Genomic DNA, 22,231 nt, shown 5'->3' with positions numbered 1-22,231 from the left:
TTCAACTCCTACTAGCTTAATTTAATAGCTTGATAACTGTTTTCAACTCCAATACATTACTGTCTTGAATTTAACAAACTTATTTTACGAGGTTAAACGTGACTATATAGAAACGAGTGGCGTGTACTCATTAAACATCTCTCTCTGTTGCCAGATGTTTTAGTTAAGCACTGCTCTCTCTCGTTCGCTCTCCTAGAACTTTGTTTACTCAGAGTTTAAACGGTTGGACCTCATTTACAGTTCCTGTTTAGGTTCCTTTCCTTGCCCACTGTCCCCCTGAACAGTGCCTTGATCATCTGTTCCCGCCTCTCCATTCACGTGACTTGTGTCGTCATCAGTCGTTAAAGCATCCCCTCCATTACTCGCACCCTGGTCAGTTTCGTGCCCAGTCTCCGGCTTGGTGGAATTCCCGTCATCCTCTTCGGCATCGTCCATAGGTTCAATCCCAAGAGTCAAATGGGCCAGTGCGTAGTACATGTTCACAAGACTCTGGCGAAAGATGAGGTATTTTTCGAAAATAAACCCTTGAAAGACCTTCAAACGGGTTATGTTTTGCCCGGCCATGTGATTCTGCTTGTGCGCCACGTAAGTTTCTGTTGAAAGGAGAGGAGAAAATTTATTATAAATTGTTTACCACTCAAAAAGGCCTGTGAAGGCACACTAGTAAATCGAATGATCGTTTTTCACGAGGCAATTCAGGCACATTTCGACTAGAAATCTATTGGGGCGATCAACAAGTTCTCTTGTCAAGACTGAGCGAGACAGAGTGAGTGAGTAAGTAAGCTAGCGTGAGTGAGTGTGAAGTAAAGTGTCTTTATTCATCTCCACATAATCCATTAGAACAGTAATAATTGCTGACAAAAAGAGAAAACAAATTGTGGAAATGTAACGGAGACAGGCTAAAAAAAAAGTTTAACTAATACTTTAATAGTCCTTAACATTCAAGCATGGTTAAATTATCGCAATATACGTGAGTGTGGCCAAATTAAAGCTACTGGTGCTGTTTATTATGCTGTACAAGTTGGCTCCAAGGGTTGAGTCAAATCATGAATTTTACTATGACCATTCAAATAAAAGCTACAGAGCAGTACTTTCCAGTGGTGCTGTTTATCACGCTGTACAAGGTGGCTCCAACTTTTGAGTTTGTTGATGAAATCTTAAAGTGTGACCATTCAAATGAAAGCTCCTCAGCAGTACTTTCCTGTGGTGCTGTTTATTATGCTGGACAAGATGGTTCTAACTTTTGAGTCTGCTGATGAAATCCTAAAGTGTGACCATTCAAATGAAAGATACTGAGCAGTACTTTCCTGTGGTGCTGTTTATCACGCTGTACAAGAAGATTGTTTGTCCGTGGATGAAATACTGAAGTGTGGCCATTCAAATGATGAAGCCTCTTCCACAATTCTGTCCGTTTTGTATCTTACCTGGGTGCAGAATCCAGTTCCTGATGGTTTCGTTGTTCCACTCCGTGGTGTTCATGAAGATGTACATCCAACACGAGGGACTTTCCGATACAGTGTACACCACGTGAGTGTCGTTTGACGGGACAGTAATTTCTTCACCCACTTGTACTGTGTGGTTTTTATTGTTAAACTGCACCTCAACTTTCCCTGAAGAGACAGCAAGAAAATTAGACGAATTACTGGTTACATAAGTTTACAATAGAGCGGTTTTCAATCGAGTGTCGTAAAACCAAAACCAAATGATTACTCTGACAAATCACAACAGACGCAAACAGCGCAATGAACCAATCAGAATTCAAAGCAAATACATGTAACCGGCGCCAAGCGCGGGAAAACGCGTGCGAGCGAGGCACGATTGGTTTTGGTTTAACATCTCATTGGTTGAGAAGTTGCGCGAGTTTTATCAACCAATCACAGAGCGTAGTAATGCAAAACCAACGCAAACGCGAAATTACTTTCGGCACTCGATTGAAAACCGCTCTATGCGTGCGAGTAAGTCATGATTGGTTTTGCTTCTTATTGGTCGAGAAAGTGGCGGGAATTTTGCCAACCAATCACAGTGTGCAGTAAAGCAAAACCACAGCAAATGCGAATAGGCCTTTTCTGAGTTGTTGTGAACCTCATTATTAAAGCGAGGCTAAGTGTAAATGCTTTTCATATGAAAATTAGTTTTGTTTGCATATGAATCAAAACTAATTACGCGAGATGCCCGCAGGACAGCCCGTGTCGAAATTTCGGTGGCGTTGCTTTTTTTCATCGTAGTCGCAAATGTGCATATTTCAATTATTAACTCGTTTTACATGTATCAAATACAGTCCTCTCCTAGAGGGGATATTTTTGTCTCCTTTTGTCCTTTTTGTCTGTAAGAAAAACGGTCATGCAATATCTTAGTGCATGTCAGGAGGGATCGGAGGGGAGTTTTTCACGTTTGTGACGCCACGTACCTGGAACTGAGAAGGAGCAAGCGGCCATATTGTTTTAATGTTTTAGATTCAAATGTGCTGTTTAGGGTCTAAAACATCAGTACGAGAGACTGAGTTCATTTACGAATCGCTGGAGCTACACGTGGGTGATTCTGATGGCAATTGGCCGGAAATGTGATTATGGTGGTAATTGCGGTAATGTTAATCAGCTTACCGTGTAATAGTGTCAGCGAGGCGTTTAGCGTTTCCGACACAAAATTTTCCAAGTAAAGACCAGGAAAATCAGCCACAAACGTGATATCACTAAAGTTGGATTTCTCTCTCAGCTCCTTTTTAATCTGAGTAAACTTCTCCCGCCACGGTGACAGCTCTGTTAGCAACGGCTTTATCCAAGGTGGCTGTTGCCATGGTGACCAAGGGGCCTTGACCATGTCAACATTTGGATCAATCATGCGCTGTTGGAAGCGTTTGTTCATTGACCGCCACACGTCCAGGTAAATTGCGGGCTCAGTTATATTGAGTTCTTCGTAGGCTTTGAGTTTTTCTGCCATGCACGCCACATATTGTTTGATCATGTCTGGATGTGAATTCCAGCGTCCTTGTCGTTGTTCTTTTAGCCACGCCTAAAGATGTGCCAAATGACAGGGAGTAAACAACAATTTAATCTCTAAAATCTAAGAATTTATTGATTTCTTGTGAGATACTGAGAAAACACAACACAAAACTCTCCAACAGATTTATTCAAGTTTGAGACACTGATCCAAATTTCATGCAGCAAAATATTTGTACTTGCAGTCTTCCTGGAATGCCAGCCTCGAGAATAAACCGATAGGGCCAGTTATTTAAACGGAGTCTAACTTAGGCCGCGGCTTAAGACAATCAGTGGGCCTCCAAATCTGTTTTTAATATTTTAGTGGTTTATTTAAAAGTAGATGAATAGTTTTCTAGTCTGAGATGCAGGCCTTCTTGTTACCGCCAACAGCAGACAATGTTTAGATATGACCGTTGACAAAATTGAAAATGGCTTAGAACGTGGTTTGGTTAAACACCGTCTAAACTGTCTTTTAATAACTGACCCATAGTTTCTACTTCATAGTAAAGAAACTGTGGTGCTGCGTTGGTTGAGGAGTGGAAACGAATATTTGGTGTTATCAACAGAGTTGATAACCAAAGGTAAATTGGCCGCCGTAAAGGGATTCAACAGCTGATGTTTCCAGCGTTAGACCTTCGTCGCTCCAAACATCATCTCGTGAATCTCTTTACGGTGGCTTAAAGGTGCAATGTCAGGGCAATTTTATTGTATTTTTGTAAAAACTGCTCAAACATTTAACAATAAACCTTTATTCTAACATAACATTGCTCTTAGAGCACCGAGAGGAAAATATGTTAGTGATTTGTCCGAGGAAGAACAATCTGTACTCAGTTTTAGTAATTTCTCTGAAATACAAAAGGAAGAACTTGCCGAAAAAATTGGCCAATTTTGTAAAGTTGTAATCCATTGTCATCCTAGCCATCCGTAACCAAACATAATCAATACTAGTTTCTGTGCACTAGTAAGGTTATTGCTAACAAAACTAAACCATTATTCTACAATTCCATCGATTCAAATTCCTTTTTTTTTGCCATTCAAAGTAACGGCTACAAATAGGTGACACTCCCCCTCTGATTACCTTATCAGCTTAGTTGACAAAACCAATCCTACCGGTATTCGTTTCCTCTAGAACAAACACTGCAACCGGACATTAAGTGATGTATGGTTTGCACTTAGTCCAAGTAGATGATTCCTCACACTTAAATGTACACTGGCGAGTGGGCAAGTGCTAAATTTTCAACCCCGGAGTACATTGGTAATAGAGAGTTTAAGAAGCTACTACGGCAACGGCAACGAGAACGTCACAAAACAATAGGATATAATGAGAAAAACAAAGGCGCTGCACGTACGTTATGAATTTGGTACATTTCTCCACCGTGCTCGGCCAAACCACAACGTGAAATGACTAAATTCAAGGCTTTGTGGAGAACGTGAGCACATGACGGTAAATGTTTCAATCTCTGTCTCAACTTGAACACCGTTTCCACCTGTTCTGTTATTGGATAGTTGGGCCACATTGTACAAGTCAAACGAATTGGAATAAACGCAAAGTAGTACATGTAACGCGAACTTATATTTTGAAGCGACGTTTTCGTTGGCGTTGCCGTTGTGGTTTTTTAAAGTCCCTAATACTGACTCCACGGACCTTACATGTGGTACAAAATTCTTACCGAGGGTCTTATATAAGTGACCTCTCCAGACACCCGGTCCACTACCTTGACTCTGACGTGCTGTGTACTCCAAGAGTGCACCATCATGTCCCATGAGTAGCCATACAGACCCTGAGTCCAAGCGTTATATCCCTGAAATTAAATAATAGCATATTCAACAACAGACGAACACAAAACAAAAAATCTACAAATGGGAATTAACTATTTTATTGCCCATTAGAATTGCCCTTCATCAAGGAACTAGTAAACATGTTTTCGCCATTCAGGATCTAGAAAAAAAATGCATGGTAGTCTTTCAAAAAATCATTAATAATTCATAAGCCCATTGACCTATCGAATGGTCGATAATACATCACATGCAGTAAGTTTATATCGACAAACCTCCTCCTTATAAGTATGCGTTGTTTAACCAGCTGGTAAAACACTCCTCGTTAGTATGCGGTGTTTTCCTCGTATGCTAATTTCCAGCGTTCACAAAAGCATAATTGTTATGAACTCTGTTGACACACGCTTTTCCAGGAATGTTTTTGAAGCCGTTCAAAAAACTGGCAGCATGTCTTTTATCGATAAAACACTCCTGCTCGTTTTTTAAACATCACGTACAAACAGCCTCGATTTCCCACTAAGGCCAGTAGAAATGAGAGTAGGGGGATGGGTGAGAGGATTTTTTTTTAACAAGTTGGAAAATCCAGAGGGTGGAGGTGGGGTCTCAAAGGCCATTACATTTTTAAGAAAAGCATGAAGTTAAATTGCAATCGAAAGTCCGACAAAATAACCACTACACCACAGCACCTCCTCACTGGATAAATAAAGCTTGTTATCAATTATTATCCTTGTTATTATAAGAACAATTTAAATAATAAATTAAATAAAAAGGAATTTCAGTGGAATCCACGGAGTGGCTCTTCTATCCACTGTTTCCAGGTCGAATTGGAATTTGGAAATGTTGGTTTTTGTGGAGGGAGGAAAATCGGAGTACTCGGAGAAAAACCCTCGGAGCAGGGACGAGAACTAACAACAAACTCAACCCACATATGATGCCTAGACCGGGAATCGAACCCGAGCCACATTGGTGGGAGGCAAGTGCTCTTACCAATGCGCCATCCCTGTTAGGTTAAAACTAAGTATGTGTGCCATTTTTTTGACAATGACTTCTCTTACCTTTGAAATAAAGTGTGAATATGGAAGGAAGAGCTGCCATCCAATGTAAGCAAGCACAATAAACACAAGAGTCTTGTGCTTGACGGACGGCATTTGGTATCTCTTTGGAGGTTTCTTTTTATCACTCTCTCCTTGCTTGTCTTTAGCCTCGGCAGATCCTGGGTACACACAATGTGGACTGCTCTGAGGATCATCCTGCGATGGTAAAATCTGAGCCATGAAGTTAGGAAGGTATGAAAACAGTTTCTTAGGCCAGTTATAAGCGCAAAACAGCGGCAAAGTAGCCAGCATGGCGTATGGAAACATACCAATGTGAAACATCTGGGAATTCATTCCGTGGAACATGGCGCCAAAGAATATACCAACAGGGCGGGTCTTTTCGAAAAGGAGAAGAAAACCCTCTGAGAGATCAAATATCAACCCGCAAATATGAACCATTAAAAGGTCGATTGTTTGGTTATCGAGAAAAATACGGAATGGATCAAAAACCCACTGACGTGAGAGGCCAGTCATCGAATATCCTGCTATCCAGTCCATGTCCAGTTTCTTCAACCCAGCGTAGAAGTAAACAAGAAACACCTATCGGTAAGGATGGGAAAAGATTAAAAAAAAATGCTCTGAATGAAATACTTCAATGATTATATTATTGTCAGCTTTCAAGTGAAGTGTTTGAGCTTTGGCTTCCGCCAAGTTTCATCTCTCGGTCACCTTTTTCAGTATTGAAATGTTGCTCCATTTTTATTTGTCTAACTTGGACTTTGTTTATGTTTGTTAGTTTTTCAAAAACTCATTAATAATTCATAAGCCCATTGGCCTATCAAATGGTCGATAAAACATCACGTGCAGTGGTTTTAAAACCCGATAAAAGCTCCTTCTTTTTACTATGCAGTGTTTAATGTTTTTCTCGTATGCTAATTTCCAACGTTCACAAAAGCATCATTGTTATGAACTCTCTAGACACACGCTTTTCCAGGAATGTTTTTGAAGCCGTTCAAAAAACTCGCAGCACTTGTTTTATCGGGTCTAAAACTACTCGGCTGCGCCTTGCGCTTTTCAGTCTCGATAAAACACTGCTGCTCGTGTTTTAAACATTACATTAACACTATGCAGTGAAGGAAAAAAAAAAACAATTATCACACTCTGGGTGAACATCAGTATAATGTATCTGACAATGCTAATTTAAAGAGGCACTGTCACAGCGATTTTGCAGCTGGCCAAAACAGCTCAAATAATTGACAAAGAACCTTTTTCCTAACTTAAAAGTGCCGCCTCTTCCTCTTTAAACTTTAAAACTTATTAGTAACATGAAATTGTTGTTACAGCACTAGGGAGAGAGTACTATCAGATTCCTCTGAGAAAGAGCAAACTATAATTAGTTTTTAGCAACTTCTACAATGCACAGGGAGAACTTGAAAAAACTGGCCAGTTTTTTCATTATTTTGACGATTCTGTCAATTCAAATTTGTTTTTTGGCTATTCAAAGTGACACAAACGATAGATAATACTGCCCCTTAAAATAAGTTTCAAACAACATAACAAGGCAAAATTATGAATATTATGCATACATGGCAACTTCTCACACTAGACTCAAAAATATTGACCACCGATAGTACATTAAGCAAATAATGTGTGAATTCCATTTAATTTCTACAAAAATAGTCCAATGAATGACGCTAGAAATTATGTGAGCCATAGTTAAAGCTATCTTTAAACAATCTTGGACTTTCTTTTCTCAAACTTTTTGGAAAGTTTTGGACATTCTCAGCAATGTTTGAGATTCTTAAGGTATGGTGCACTCATACCTGAAAACGGAACAGAACATAATTCCACTTTGGTACATGAGAATTCCTTATTTCTGGGTTAAGATATCCATCCAGAGACCTTAAAGGCAACAAAAGAATAAATCCTGTTACAACACAACGGTTATTAACTAATTTTTGTAATAAAATAATATCATAAACAATTAAGGGAGATTCTACCTGAGTGTGTAGACTTGTGCAAGAAAAGCAAGTGTAATGCAAAGATGACTTAAGAGGAGGGCTGTAGTTATTTGTGTGGCAGAGGGGAGGAGAAGAATCCTTTTTGTTACTAAGGGTTATATAAGAATGGTTACCATTGATACGAATTCTCATTACAAAACACTGTCATCTGACTTAAGGCCTGTATAAACGGTTTCAACATTTGATCAACATTCGTTCAACAAAAGTTGAACAGATGTTGGGCAAATGCTGCACAAAATGTTGAACGGAGTGTTCAAACGGCTTCAACACCATTCAACATTTTTGAGAACAAAGGAAATGTTGTATGGATGTTGAATGAAAGTTTAAACCAATTTAAATGTGATTCAACAAGCTTTCAACATTTTTTACACTTTCAACGATGTTGAACGACCTGTTCAAAGGCCCCCAACATTTAGTTCAACAAAGTGTTGAATGCATGTTGAAGCGAATGTTGAAACCGTTTAAACGGGCCTTTAGCATCCTTGGAACTCAGTGTTTCTGAGCACCATCCCTTGGTTGTATACTGGAGATTACTGGTCTGGAGGGGAAATGTTTGATAGAAACATTGCTTTCAAAGGGAAAATTATTCATGGGAGGGCTATTATTATCATCATCATCATCATCATCAGGTGAATTCTCATGTTCAATACCAATAAAAATACAATTTACATTTTAGTTCCACTGCTGTCAATTAAAATTGTCACTGACAATAACCAATGAAAAGAATCCAACAAAATCAGAAAAAAAAAAATGGTTTGAAATCCTGCAATAATAACCTGACAAAGGAATGGAAGTACACATGGATAAAGCTCCCTTCCTTAAAGCCTGTCTTTGACTTGCTTTTTGACTCATACTTCACCCAATCCAGCAGTCATTTTTGAAAAAAAAATTGACACAACAAACCAGTACTTATCAGCACAAGCTGTAACTGCCCTAAAAAACGTTTCTATAGAAAATTCCACCATAATTGACAGTCAGACATGTATTAAACATGGGGCTCATTGCTTCATTGAGGACATGTTTACTTCTCAACTCGATGTGGCAAAGTAAGAGCTATGCTGGCTCTAGTTCTGGCCCCTGGTAGGTTCAAACATGTGGGATTGGTCAAAGGGGATACGCGGGACACAGGACAGCCCCTGGCTCTTCAAGTTGGGAGAGGGTGTGGGGCTAATCACCGCACCCTGGGCATACTCAAGTCATTGCAGAAATGCAGCAGGGTCTAATATGTGGCACTAGGTACAGGGAGGCTTACATGTAAGTATGCTTCCTTGAACAAATTGTAGCCCTCAATGTAATGCATTCAGGCAAATCTGCACAAACACAAAATACTGTACAGTCAACCCCCTTTATTGCAGACACTCTCAGGACTGTGAGATAATGTTCTTAATACAGTGTAGTTAGAGTCTGTAATGGCACAAATTTATTTCTGTCAAACGTCTGTATTCTATTTTTGCCGGGGATTTAGCTGTTGTCTGTATTACCAGGGTTTCCACAATAGCGCCGTGTCTGCAAGGTGAGAGTTGACTGTGCAACCTAAAATTCAACGTGAGGTTGTTAAGTAAAACTGTATCCTCCCAATCCTTCAAAATAAGTTTTGGCCTTTAACTTCTACAATAACTAGAAAATGAGGGCAACTGCTGGTTGATATGAAAATTCAAAATAAGGCTGCATAAAGGTGCACATTTAAGTGCTTGGTTTACCAGTAGCGATTGGCGTCACTCATAATGAGCATCACTGACATCAATCCATACAAATACGAGTGGTTATTCCATCGTGCCTTCTCCAACAGAAAAATATACCAGTAAGTTATCATGAACGACAAACAGCTAAGGCGAAACTTGAATCCAAGAAGAATTCCAAGAGCTCCCAGGAACATGAACAGATACACAACATGCATCCAGTCAATGGGTAGCGGCTGGATAAAGTTGAACAGTGGAAAGTGGCAGGACTCTGAGCCAAAATGTCGATGAATGAACAAGAAGCTACGTTCTTGAGGAATGTCGATAAACATGAGTAATCCTGCAAGGCAAACAAGCAGTTTTCATCAGTGAATCCATGCCTATAAATTCATACCCATTATCCTCCCCCAAGACCCCCACCCCCACCCCTCTGGAAATTCCAATTAAGCTTCATACTTTCCCCCTTGGAATTTACAATCCCTTCTGTGGGGGGATAGGGATAATTATCTTTTGGGACTACACGTTCAATCCAACATTAGAAACAATCCGGTCTACGGAAAAGATGGTGGCTGTACATTTTACCACAGTACCTTGCAAACCTAACACAGCCAGACTAGGCACATAGAAAGCCCAATTTTTGGGGAAATTCATCGCCATGCTGATAACAATTGTGTATTCTTTCAGCTTTATTCAATTGGTCAATTAATTAATTAATTAATTAATTAACAAACAGCAAATTATAAAATACGAGAGAAGAAAATATGAAAAGAAAACGAAAAGGGTTAGTGTGAACGGGATATGATACCCATGCGAGGCGCAACCCCAACCTAAGAAAAATCAAGTAAAAATTACAAATGAGAACACTAATAAAAAACACGAAGATTATGAACGGTGGCACAAACAGTCATGGGAGAGGAACCAGGTGCCAGGCATAGGTTAGAAGAATTTTTTTTACCTTTTCTGTGCATTTTTATGAGTGCTTTTAGGGTTTAAGTATGACATTTGACATTCTTTTAACTTATACCCTCCCCTGTTACTGTTACATAAGCACAAAAGACAAAAGTTAGAGCTAATTAAAACATAGACAAACATGCAGCTCAAAAATACAAATAATTCAAAGGGGGGGGGGGGGGGAGAGAGAGAGAGTAGAGGGGCACCTGTAGTGAAACTAACACTGTGCCCCTTTGAAGGAAGTAAATTGATAAGAAAAGTAACCAAGTAGAATAGAAAAAATAAGATTCAAAGATATAGCAAAATGAAAACAAAAAAACAAAACAAAAAGAAATGAAAATAACTGGACTAAAGTATTAATGGGTATCAAGTATCACGGGTTTTAGAATGTGAAGAATTAAGGGTAAATGTACAAGTTGCCATCTTTTTCAGTACGATTGGCTAAGTCCAATGTGTGCATCTAGAAAACCTCTACTCTTCCTCTTGTTTGACATATTATGTAAAATCAATGTTATTAAACAGTAAGTCTCCTAAGACATAAAATAAAGCACACTAACACATCTCACCAAATAAAATTCTTAATACAGCAAGATTTGACGGGTCGGTTGGTGATGTCATAAACAGCAGGAACCTTTTCCATTGGCTTAAATGAGCCGTGTCTGACTGTCGCTTTTCTTCCTCCTCTGCTGTGCTGTTTTTGCTCATCCTGAAGGTCTGTAAACTATTCAACTCTTTCAGCCTTTTGGTATTGATTCTTCAAGCACCAGACCTACTAAAACAACATTGGTTTAAATATTAACACTCATTCTTTGAAATTTTAACAATAATTCACAAATATTTGCTTTCTCCGTGTATATGTCTAGTCCAATAGTAGAGAGAAAAATAGAAAATAAATTCGATATCAACAATAGTATAGCCTATGAGCTGAAAAAACACGCAGTGAATGAACCGTTCTGCACCAATACATAGTTATAAAAAAGGCAGGGGATTTTACAGCAATCATCTGCCCATGGGGACTTTTCGGCATGTTAGAGGTCTTTCTAACAAATTTTCAACAACATTTAGTGACTCTCTTGATCATCACACATCTTCAAATTTACAATTTAATCAAAGTTGTTGTGGACAAACCCTGAACTTGAAGAAATATTTCCTTTGGTGTACCTTTGATTTCTAACTTTTAGTCCTAAAAAAGTTTGACCATTTCAAAGAAAGCTAAAAAGTACTTTCTTTTCATACCCCATTGACTATTACCAGTTTGTGCCAATCAGTTAACACCCCCCCCCCCAACCCCCCTCCCATGTCAGAAAATCTCTTGAGCATCTGAACTTTTAAAGATTAGAGTGTTCAATTCCAACTTCCTGGGACCAAAATGCCATTAATTTTAAATGCCCTACCCTTAAGCGCTCCAAGGCCTTTCTCCTTGAAGACAATTTTTGGGCTTTGTAAACGGTGATATATTTATGACTAATCAAAACATATTTTGAAGCTGTTTTAAGTGAGCCATTCACTCGCAAATATGAAATTCCGTTCTTGAAAAACTATTCATTCCTAAAACCCAGGAAAAATCCATGTACAAATTCTGCTAACCACCCCCCCACCCAAAAAAAAAATGTGATTCAAACTTCCCGCCCCTATCAAATTCCCCAATCCTGAGGCATGCTCCACAGTCAAAATGGCCCGAGTTATGCTGTACAAGGCGATTCTACAAACTTTTGAATCTGTGGATGAATCCTAACATGGGTTGTTTTTGAAAAAATTCCACATCCCCCCTTCCTGACAAATGGGATTCTGGAAATTCTCTCTGGAGGGGTGGGTCAAAGACTCTGAAAAGCCAGGCGGGAAGGGGGGGGGGGTTGAGCTTGAAAAAGTCTTCTGCAATGGTCATTTTGACCGATAGTTCACGCAATTCTAATGCTTAGTTCTATGACACTTCAGCGCTCTCAGACCCTGAAAATAGTAGAACTATTTTGCTCACATATTTCTCACCTGACATAAATGATAATCTAAGTTCCTTCACAGGTCCTTTTATAGCAGAAAATGCGAACAACAAGATACTAAAGAACGAGCTGTCGCAACGTTGTTGCAACAAAGAGTTTGAAACGTCTGTCACATTTTTACTCGTACCCAGACCAAGCACGCCACCGTTGAGTAATTTTACATAGCCCCACTGAAATCTTGGTTGTTTGGTGTAATGATAATAACAAAGAAAAGAAAAACAACTGATTTACATTCACACCTTTTTTTAGGGTTTTTTTTTTATCTAGGTCTACAATTATCAGCCTAGTCTGCCTACTTCTCGGCTTTTTAAAACTTCAGCCAGATTCCCCTCTTAGTCCTAAAAGGAGGAGTGTCAAATTCTAGGGCTGAAGCTTTAGAAGTTAAAAAAGAACATCTTCTATACTGCTTTTATACTGTGGCCACGAAATTAAATGCAAATGAACATTGCCTAATCATTGTGCTGCTTTTTGTTCGTAAATTTCAGTCAAGATTCAAGAGGAACAATTATATTTTAAAAAAAAAATGTGTCAGTGATCGATCTAGTCCAGGGAGAAGGTCAAAATTTTTCCGCACTACGAAAGTTTAAGCAAACGTTTCATGCTTTTATATCCCTTGCATGAATAAATAAAACCTGCCAGTTTGATTAAATAAAGAGCTGTTATTCTAACTGCGTTAAGTATCATTTGCATGTGGCAAGAAAACACACTCACAGTAGGGGAAGAGACTGAAGTCTTGCCTTCTAATATCGCCTAGCGATTCTAAAAAGTAAGGTTAACATCACTAAGCTGAGCTAAACACTAAAGACACGTCACGTTGCAACTAAATTCGCATAGCTTTAAAAAAGTGCCCATAAGATATGGATAAAGGCTAGATTAAGGGGATTATTAAATCTTTCAGCAGTTACTGTGGCTTCACCTTGCTATAGAATTCAGTTAAACCTTCTGAATTATTCTAAGCGTTGTAAATAATTTAGTACTGTACATTCCAAACTACAAGTTAAACAAAACTTACTTGAGCCTTCGGGGCGAATTATTATGTGCGGGCTCCAAGCAATTACAGACAAAGGATACCTTTGAGTAGAAGCAACGCTCTCCTAACGACACTGCTGGACCAGAAGTCAACTCTTACTCGTAAGTCCCACATTGGTCGGTTCGAAGGGCTTTCATGATCATTGATGAGTGCCCTTCCGGTCCGCCATTTTGTTTCAACAGAGTGGACCCTGGGTAAGAGAAATCAATCGTTTCCAGTTTTCTCTTTTTTTCCTCTGCAGATCGGCTTTTCAAAATGATCTGGTCCAGTGAGAAATGAGAAGGCATTAAAATGATTTTCAGATCATAGAAATAATGTCCCAAACTTCGAAAGTTTAAGCAGATGTTTCGTGTTCTATTCTTGACATAAATAAACATGCCCGTTTGATTAAAAAATGAATTATCTCTCTAACTGCATTTCATGTAGGAAGAATACAGAATATGGCAAACACCCTGCCTTTAACTACTGTACGTACTGTTATAAGCTATGGAACTCCCTCCCAGACAACATTAGAACTCTATATAGCTACTCTCTGTGACTGACTTTACTGAAGCCGCAACTATGGCAACTGAGCTTTAACATGTGAGCGCCTGTTGATTTATATCTGAGTAATTTTAATGCAATTTTAGTGTAACTTTTTTGTTTCTCGAATATCATTAGCCGAAAGGCTACGCTGTAGCCAATAAGCTCAGGTTAGTCCTAAAAGAAAAATAAATCTTGACTTTTAGCGTCGACCAGCGATTCTCACAAAGTTTAACTTAGCTTGAAAAAAAAGTTCAGGCTTCAACTAGATTAGCATAGCAGAGAGTTAGTGCTCATGAAACACGATATAAGAGACAAGATGAAGGAGATAACCATTCAGCAGTAACTGTGGCTTCGTTTAGCTACCTTAACTAAATTTATAATTTAGCGTTCGTAATTAATTTAGTACATTCCAAAACATAAACGAAACTTATTTGAACTTGCTTAATAATGCCTTAGGGGCGAGTGATTCCGGTCCGACTGTGCGCGCTCAAAGCAATTACGGACAAAGGATGCCGATGAGTGAAAGAGCTTTCCCCTAACAACACCACTAGAACCAGCTGTCGTTCTGATATGGTAGATGACAACGATTGGTTGATTAGAAGGGCTTAGATAAAACCGATATTTGCCATGATCTTCCTCTATTTTGTGCCAAAGAGGCGAACCCTGGGTAACAGAAGTCACTTGTTTCTAGAAAAATAGTTTGATGTCAGTTATCAGTACGAGCTTGGGCTGTTCGCTTAGACTGCGAGAGAACTGTTGTATTTTACAGCTTTTGATCCACCCGCCGGGAAGAGAAACAAAAGCTGGAAAAAGGCGGCCGCTCTCAGGGCTACTCTACGCTGGATAATAATAATAATACTGAATAGTAATAATAATAATAATAATAATAATAATAATAATAATAATAATAATAATACTGAATAGTAATAATGATAATAATAATAATAATAATAATAATAATAATAATAATAATAATAATAATAATAGTAATAATAATACTGAATAGTAATAATAACAATAATAATAATAATAATTTAAAAATAATAATCTCTTTATGAAAGAAATGTGATGGTATATTTCCAGCCTGGTGAATGAGTGAGAATGATGATTATTCAAGAAAGTGACGCAGGCATACTCGGAAAAAAGAAATCCGAGTGCTCCTATCAGGAGTCGAACCTAAGACCTTCCGATTACTAGTTCGGATGCTCTACCACTGAGCTACAGGAGACTCGTGGGAGTTAAGGCCATTAAACTAGGTTGATGGGACAAACATCCTGCAGACTGCTAGGATTTGAATGTCGAACGTGTGGTATATGAAAGAAATGTGATGGTATATTTTCAGCAGTCTGCAGGATGCAGGATGTTTGTCCCATGAACCTAGTTTAATGGCCTTAGCTCCCACGAGTCTCCTGTAGCTCAGTGGTAGAGCATCCGAACTAGTAATCGGAAGGTCTTAGGTTCGACTCCTGATAGGAGCACTCGGATTTCTTTTTTCCGAGTATGCCTGCGTCACTTTCTTGAATAATCATCATTCTCAATAATCTCTTTATTGAAATATTTCGAGCAAAATCGATATTTACGAGTTAAAAGTACAAAAAAGAACTATTAAAAACTTATTTACAATTCAAATCATCATCACTAAAAATATATTTGGAAGTTAAAATACGGTCCTTGATGACGAAAAAAAAAAGTTAAAATAAAACAACTCTTATTAAAAATATAAGCGGATTATATCGGTCATTTATTTAATAATAAAATCTTTCTTTATTATAATATTCCAAGCAAAATTGATATTTACAAGTTAAAAGTAGAAAAAAAGAGCTATTAAAACCTATTTACAATTCAATATTTAAAATTCATTTCCATTAAAAAAAAAAGCGACTATTTCCAAGTACAACAGAGCTATTTTCAAGCACAATTTTTTAACAATAGTAAGACTAAAATTTTGATGAAATAAAAAAGTTGTTAAAAAGATCCTAAAATACTAATTTACAACGTCACGCCATCATTCACTTTCTAAAATTAGCGGAGACACGCTTGGCTAGCGTTTAAGCGGCAGTCATCAATGAAATCCCCAAATGGAATTTTGTGAAAAGGTGTCCTGGATCCTCGTACGCATGTGTGTACCGACTTTAAAATCTCAAAAGAAAGCAATGTTCTAATCCAAGTGATAGTAATGTGATAAGGTTCCTCATTCTTTTCTGAGAGCTTCTCGGCTAGGCGTTTGAGAAAACAATTGCAGTCGGCTCCCATCCCACCGTTGGTTCCAAAAACTAGGGGAGTGAAAGATCCCATTTCAACGTCCAGCACCCTCTGTTGGTACTTCCGCTTTTTCTCTTCTTCCTGCTCTTTAAAGATTGTCGATGTTGCTTTTCCCTGGTTACACTTGGAGTTAACATGCGTTACTCTGACATCGAAAAATGCTGTAACTCCTCGAGACCAAAAGCCCCCTGCCTTCATGTCCAGTCTTGCCTCCGGACTTGTCACCGCGCTTCTGAGGTTGAATTGCTCATTGTCGAGAGGTTGTAGTTGTGGTTCGACTTCAACGTTGGTGCAAACCTTACCAAGAAAAGAGGTAAGTAGGTTGCGGACGCCATCATGTCTCTGCGCCACGAACCCTCCCTTTTTGCATGACAGGGCATGGCAGACGGTATACTTCTCCCCACAAACACACTTGCTTGGTAAATCAGACAGGGGAAAATTATACCTTAAACGCAGAGAGTCTCTGAATTCTTGTTTATTCAGCACTAAGCCTTGATCGACAAGAGGTACTGCGGTAAGCCACGAGCTCGCACCCTTGTCTCTCGATTGGTTAACTGACCGCAGCAGATCCGAGGGTAGAGTGGAATCAATACTTTCCATTCTCGATTTCACCGACGCAATTTTTGAAGCTTGATGTTGTCTTTTTAACTCCTCCGTGGACCTCTCGCCTGCCACCATGAAAGTGCTCTGTTTGGTGATGGAATCTACGTGCGATGCTGTTATTGTCGTAGAAGCAGCAAACTGCTGTGGAGCTTCAAACCGTAAGTCAGGTACGCCAAGCCCTCCTTGAGCGGGTGTCAAAGTAAAAAGCTGACGCAGATTGCTAGGGATGGGCTCCGTTTGACCTAATAGTGTTGGGAGGAGTAAGTCGTCAATCGCCTCTTGAATAGGGTCAACGTAATCTTCAAACGACTCTATTGTGCGCATGAAATAGGTAAACTTGGATTTGTAACCCTTCGTGAAGACAGTGTAGGCTGCATGAGGCTGGCTCCTTGCTATCTCAGATAGGGCTTCGAGTTCTCCTTTCCATCCAAGGACCTTTTCCCGACAATATTGATCTTTGAACTCTTGAGATCCGATGACGGCCCCTAAGTGGCGCTGACCTTCAGTTGTAATATTAACCTCGTCTCCAAACACCTTCTTTGCCTCAACTGCAAGTACGTCCGACTTGACAATCAGCCAGCTCTTTGGTCCATTCACTAGATAACCATACTTCTTTCCTTCCTGACTCAGGTGATTGTACCAATTATACAAGGGCACGATTTGTCCACCCCCCGCAGAGTCGTCGGCTAGCCATACTTGCTTAACACCTGGTGTGCTTATCCTTAAGCTCTGGATCATGATAGATGTATTGACCGAGTACCAGGGCATGGCTAAGGGATCCCCCTGCGTTGTACCCTCCTGTGATAGTATCTCACCTCCGCCGCAAATAAAGAGCTTCGACGGGCTTCTGTAGGAGTTAATGATGTAAAGTGACATTTCCTTGCAGGTTATCTGGATGTTATGTAAGGCGACGGATCTGTTCATTTGGTTAAAGGCATTGCTTGCATCTATCAGTAAAATAATAATAATAATAATAATAATAATAATAATAATAATAATAATAATAACAATAATAGTAATATTTTTTACTCTCAACAGTTATCTTTTTACAGTTCCTTCAGATCGCATAGGTTACGCTGCGCGCCCTATGTGCCGTTCTATTTTATCACCCATACGTTTATCAACTGCACATAATAATAATAATAATAATAATAATAATAATAATAATAATAATAATAATAATAATAATAACAACAACTTTTTTTATTTCATCAAAATTTTAGTCTTTCCATTGTTAAAAGATTGTGCTTGAAAATAGCTCTGTTGTGCTTGGAAATAGTCGCTTTTTTTAATCGAAATGAATTTTAAATATTGAATTGTAAATAGGTTTTAATAGCTCTTTTTTCTACTTTTAACTTGTAAATATCAATTTTGCTTGGAATATTATAATAAAGAAAGATATTATTTTTAATTTTTTTTTTATAATTATAATAATAATAATAATAATAATAGTAATAATAATAATAATAATAATAATAATAATAATAACTTTTGTTTAACCTCGGCAGTGTTTAGCACAAGTGCTAGTGGGGCCGAGCATTAAACTTCACAAAGAAATAATTTAATTTGAAAACAACATAATTAAAAATTCAAACTGGCAGGAGGCAGACCAGCTGGCTATTTACAAGCGCGGCCGAGAAGTTGAACTCAGGGATACTGAGAAACAACTCCAGCTAGCGGTCAGAGCGGGACTTGAACCCTGGAGTTCCAGATTTCAAGTCCGGCGCCCTAACCACTCGACCACGCTTCCTCCTATGACATCGGGCCAAATACCAGTTTATGCCCGGCCTTCCCACCCCTGAGTCATTTATTATATATCAAGTGGACAAGTAAAATCTGTTATCCAACTTATCCAGTTTATTTGATGGAAAATATCATTTTTTTTTTCAAAAGGCCGGACCTGCATCGATCAGCAGAGAGAGAGTAGACCATCTAGATCCCTGGTCATTCCGTGATGATCTCCTTTTCCTTAGGCGATATCGAAATCTATGACATCTCGCAACACTTAACGTCTTAGAAACGTTAATGGGAAAACACGTATGGCAAGCGGTTTTCTTTTGTTTATACTCTGTGAAGAATCAGAATGTTTGACAAAGAATTCTCTATCTTTGTAAAGAGAAAACAAAGCAAATCGCCACCGTGAAGGGGGTTAGGAAATGCGATCTTAATTATCATAAAACTCGATGAACTTTGCTTTGAATTTCTCCAAGAATTATTAATGGTTTAAAAAGGCTGGCTCGAAAGAATGTTTCATCCCGGTGATTGCCAAACACCTCGAAGTTGGTTTTAAAAAAAACCTGTCCACTTCTTGGTGTTTGGACATCGGATGCAAACCTCTTCCTAATTTTTGACTTATGACTTCTTAAAAACTGCCCAAGTTCAAGGTCTAGAAAATATTGTATACTACGATTTTTTGTGGAAAACGACAGATTGACAGCTTTTCTACGACGACCTCTTGTACTTCGCCATCAGAACACACCAGAGATTCCTTGGGTTAGAATCACTGACCCAAGCATTGGGAAAGCATTGATCTGATAGCTTTCATCTGAATGGTCACTTTTAAGAATTTCATCCACTCACGCTAGAGTTAGGACTTTCTCGCACTGCGTAACAAATAGCACGAAAAGTACTCATAAGTAGCTATAGCTTTCATTAGTTGAAAGATCACTCTTCAGGATTTTATCCACAGACTCAAAAGTGGAACCATCTTGTACCGCATAATAAACAGCACCAGAGGAAAGTACTGCTCAGTACTCTTTCATTTGAATGGTCACACTTTAGGATTTCATCTACAGACTGAAAAGTCAGAACCACCTTGTACAGCATAATAAACAGCACCACAGGAAAGTACTGCTCAGTAGCTTTCATTTGAATGGTCACACTTTAGGATTTCATCTACAGACTGAAAAGTCAGAACCACCTTGTACAGAATAAGGAAAGTACTGCTCAGTAGCACCTCCAGTAGCTGTCGATCAATTAAATGGACGATTTATATTTCGTCCACAGACTCAAAACTCCATCTTTTTCAACATGAAAAGCAGCACCACAGGAATGTACTAGTCAACAGTAGCTTTTATTTGATTCCAATGTTTTCATCCACAGACAATATTGTTAGTACCGCACATATGCATAAAAAAGGTTCTTACAGGGACTGAAGCCGGGTTGATTGTAACTGGGGGTGAAGTTGAAGGAAAGCTGTACCAGTTTAAAATAAGTTAAATCCTCGCTCTTTAGTTAAAGACATAATGGGTCAGTCATTTAAACAGAGTCTAACTTAGGCCCTGGTTTAAGACAATCTGTGGGCCTCCAGATATGTTATAAGTGGTTTGTTTTAAGTAGATAAAAAGTTTTCTAGTCCTTCTTGTTACCGTCGGCAGTAAACAACGTTTAGATTGTTGGAAAAATTGAAAATGGCGTGGAACGTCTAAACTGTCTTTTAATAACTTTAAGACTTTAAACTGTCTTTTAATAATTTTATGTATAGTAATGTAGCTATTTTATCCTTTTATTTATATCATTGTAATGGCAATGTCTGTAAATTTTATTTATTTTATTGTTATCTATTTATTTATTTTATACAGGGCCGTTCTGAAAACCACTTTTTTGAGAACGCACCCTATTTAAAGATCATCATTGTTATCATTTATATAACTGATTTTGTCTGATTTTGAGATACATTTGCGTCGGGTCACAGTCCAAGATTTTTTCTTTTCAGATTTTCAATAATTGAATGGTGTTTAACTCTAATGTAGTGATGTTCAGTCATATATTCTATCAAGAGTTCAAGACATATTTGAAGGGCCTTACGTTTGTGGCTTTGAACATGAACATTTTTCAGTTTTATTTTTGACAGTTTAGGTATAAAACAACTTGCTTAACCATCTTTTAACGTTTTTCGTCGTTATTCTTTCAAGATTTACTCCAAGACTAGAATTTTGTGAAGCTAACTTTAGGATGTTTATTTGCTTAGTTTGCAATAATTTTGGCAATTTCTTTGTGATTAAAGTTGAATATCAGCTTTTACCTCTTTTTCCGAGAAATGTTGTTAACAATAGTGCTGTAGGCAGGTTTGTTAACTTCTTTCGTTTCCCTTACTCAGGGCCTCCTTGAACGTTGAAATAAGGACAAATTAAAGACTTCAACATTTCAGTAACACGAATCCAATTAGTCGCCTTTTTATCTATCTCTTAGACCAGTTGTACCTGTTGTCTCCTCGTTGGTGTGTTTTAGCCAGTCATATCGCTACTTTTTTGAGGGAAACAACTGGTTCTGGTTCAAGCCTGCTTTACACGTACCACGCAAGCATAAACACAAGCACAAGAGAATGGAAATCGTTCCATTTTCTTGTGCTTGTGCTTGTGCTTGTGCTTATGCTTGCGTCGTACGTGTAAACCGGGACGACGCAAGCATAAGCACAAGTTCAAGCACAAGGCGCTTATGCCTGCGTCGCACCGGTTTACACGTAGGTTTCTTGTGCTTATGCCTATGCTTGGGTCGTACGTGTAAACCAGGCTTCAGGATCGAGCAACAAAGTTTGCATGGTTACAGCACAGTATATAAAGTAACTTGTAATAAGACTTGTAGAGATCGAGCAATAAAGAATAATTTGCCGTTCTGAACAAACCCAGAGTCCCGGTCTCTCTATTCGTTTAAAGCCAACCAAGGGTTCAAATTTTGAAAAACTGCCAAGTCACAATTAAAGTGTGAGTTTGAAAAATGCAAAAATTTATAAGTTATTATGAAAACCTGCATATGTCTAACTGTCCAAATTGAAGTGTTTACGTACCATACTTTATAATTTTCTCTTAAAATACCAAAATATAAACACAACTTTCCTCTGAAAACATTTCGACATTCCTGAACCGACTGAGATCTGGGTACGAGATTAATTACATGTAGTTTGCTTCGAGCTCTGATTAGTACTGCACCTTTCAAAAGCCCTATTTTCACTGGACCCTGATAACCTGTAGCTGCATTGTTTAAAAGGGTTGCGAACACTGTTCTGTTGTTCTCTCGACCAACCATGTAACACGTTGCGAATGGTTAAGGTCGCCCCAAGGGTAACAACTTTGAGTTTGGTTTTAATACTCAATTATTTTGCAACTCATCAAAAACGGAAATTGTGCATTTTTCATCTCGTTATCTACGGCGTCAACCTATAGCTGCGGTGAATATTGCTGGTTCTGAGATCAAGACAAGCGTGAATGCCCGGGATCTAGGGGTCACTCTTGACCAGTACTTAACGATGTCTACTCTTGTTAGCAATCTTTGCAAGTCTGCTTCATTTGCTCTAAACCGTATTGGAAATATTCGTCAGTATCTAGACCAACCTAGCACAGAAAAACTGATTCACCCCTTTGTGTCGTCTAAACTGG

General features: G+C 38.6%; 2 protein-coding genes across 2 annotated transcripts; both read right to left on the bottom strand.

Annotated features, from left to right (window-relative positions):
* Positions 1–13,669, bottom strand: LOC146480131 (vitamin K-dependent gamma-carboxylase-like). Its single transcript, XM_085109985.1, has 9 exons — positions 13,449–13,669; positions 11,006–11,208; positions 9,510–9,828; positions 7,612–7,690; positions 5,810–6,388; positions 4,649–4,780; positions 2,601–3,009; positions 1,425–1,610; positions 1–593 (listed from the first exon to the last, which is right to left on the bottom strand). The coding sequence occupies exons 2-9, from the start codon at positions 11,142–11,144 to the stop codon at positions 235–237; spliced, it is 2,202 nt and encodes a 733-aa protein (XP_084966111.1). The 5' UTR covers positions 11,145–11,208; positions 13,449–13,669; the 3' UTR covers positions 1–234.
* Positions 13,670–15,868: 2,199 nt separating this feature from the next.
* On the bottom strand, positions 15,869–17,700 carry LOC146480130 (uncharacterized). Its single transcript, XM_085109966.1, has one exon. The coding sequence runs from the start codon at positions 17,622–17,624 to the stop codon at positions 16,014–16,016; it is 1,611 nt and encodes a 536-aa protein (XP_084966092.1). The 5' UTR covers positions 17,625–17,700; the 3' UTR covers positions 15,869–16,013.
* Positions 17,701–22,231: the final 4,531 nt, after the last annotated feature.

Source organism: Pavona decussata, unplaced genomic scaffold (genome assembly GCF_977016875.1).
Source record: "Pavona decussata unplaced genomic scaffold, jaPavDecu1.1 SCAFFOLD_55, whole genome shotgun sequence".
Taxonomy (NCBI): Eukaryota; Metazoa; Cnidaria; class Anthozoa; order Scleractinia; family Agariciidae; genus Pavona; species Pavona decussata.
The sequence above is the reverse complement of the archived record's forward strand: the minus strand, read 5'-3'. Positions and strand labels throughout refer to the sequence as shown.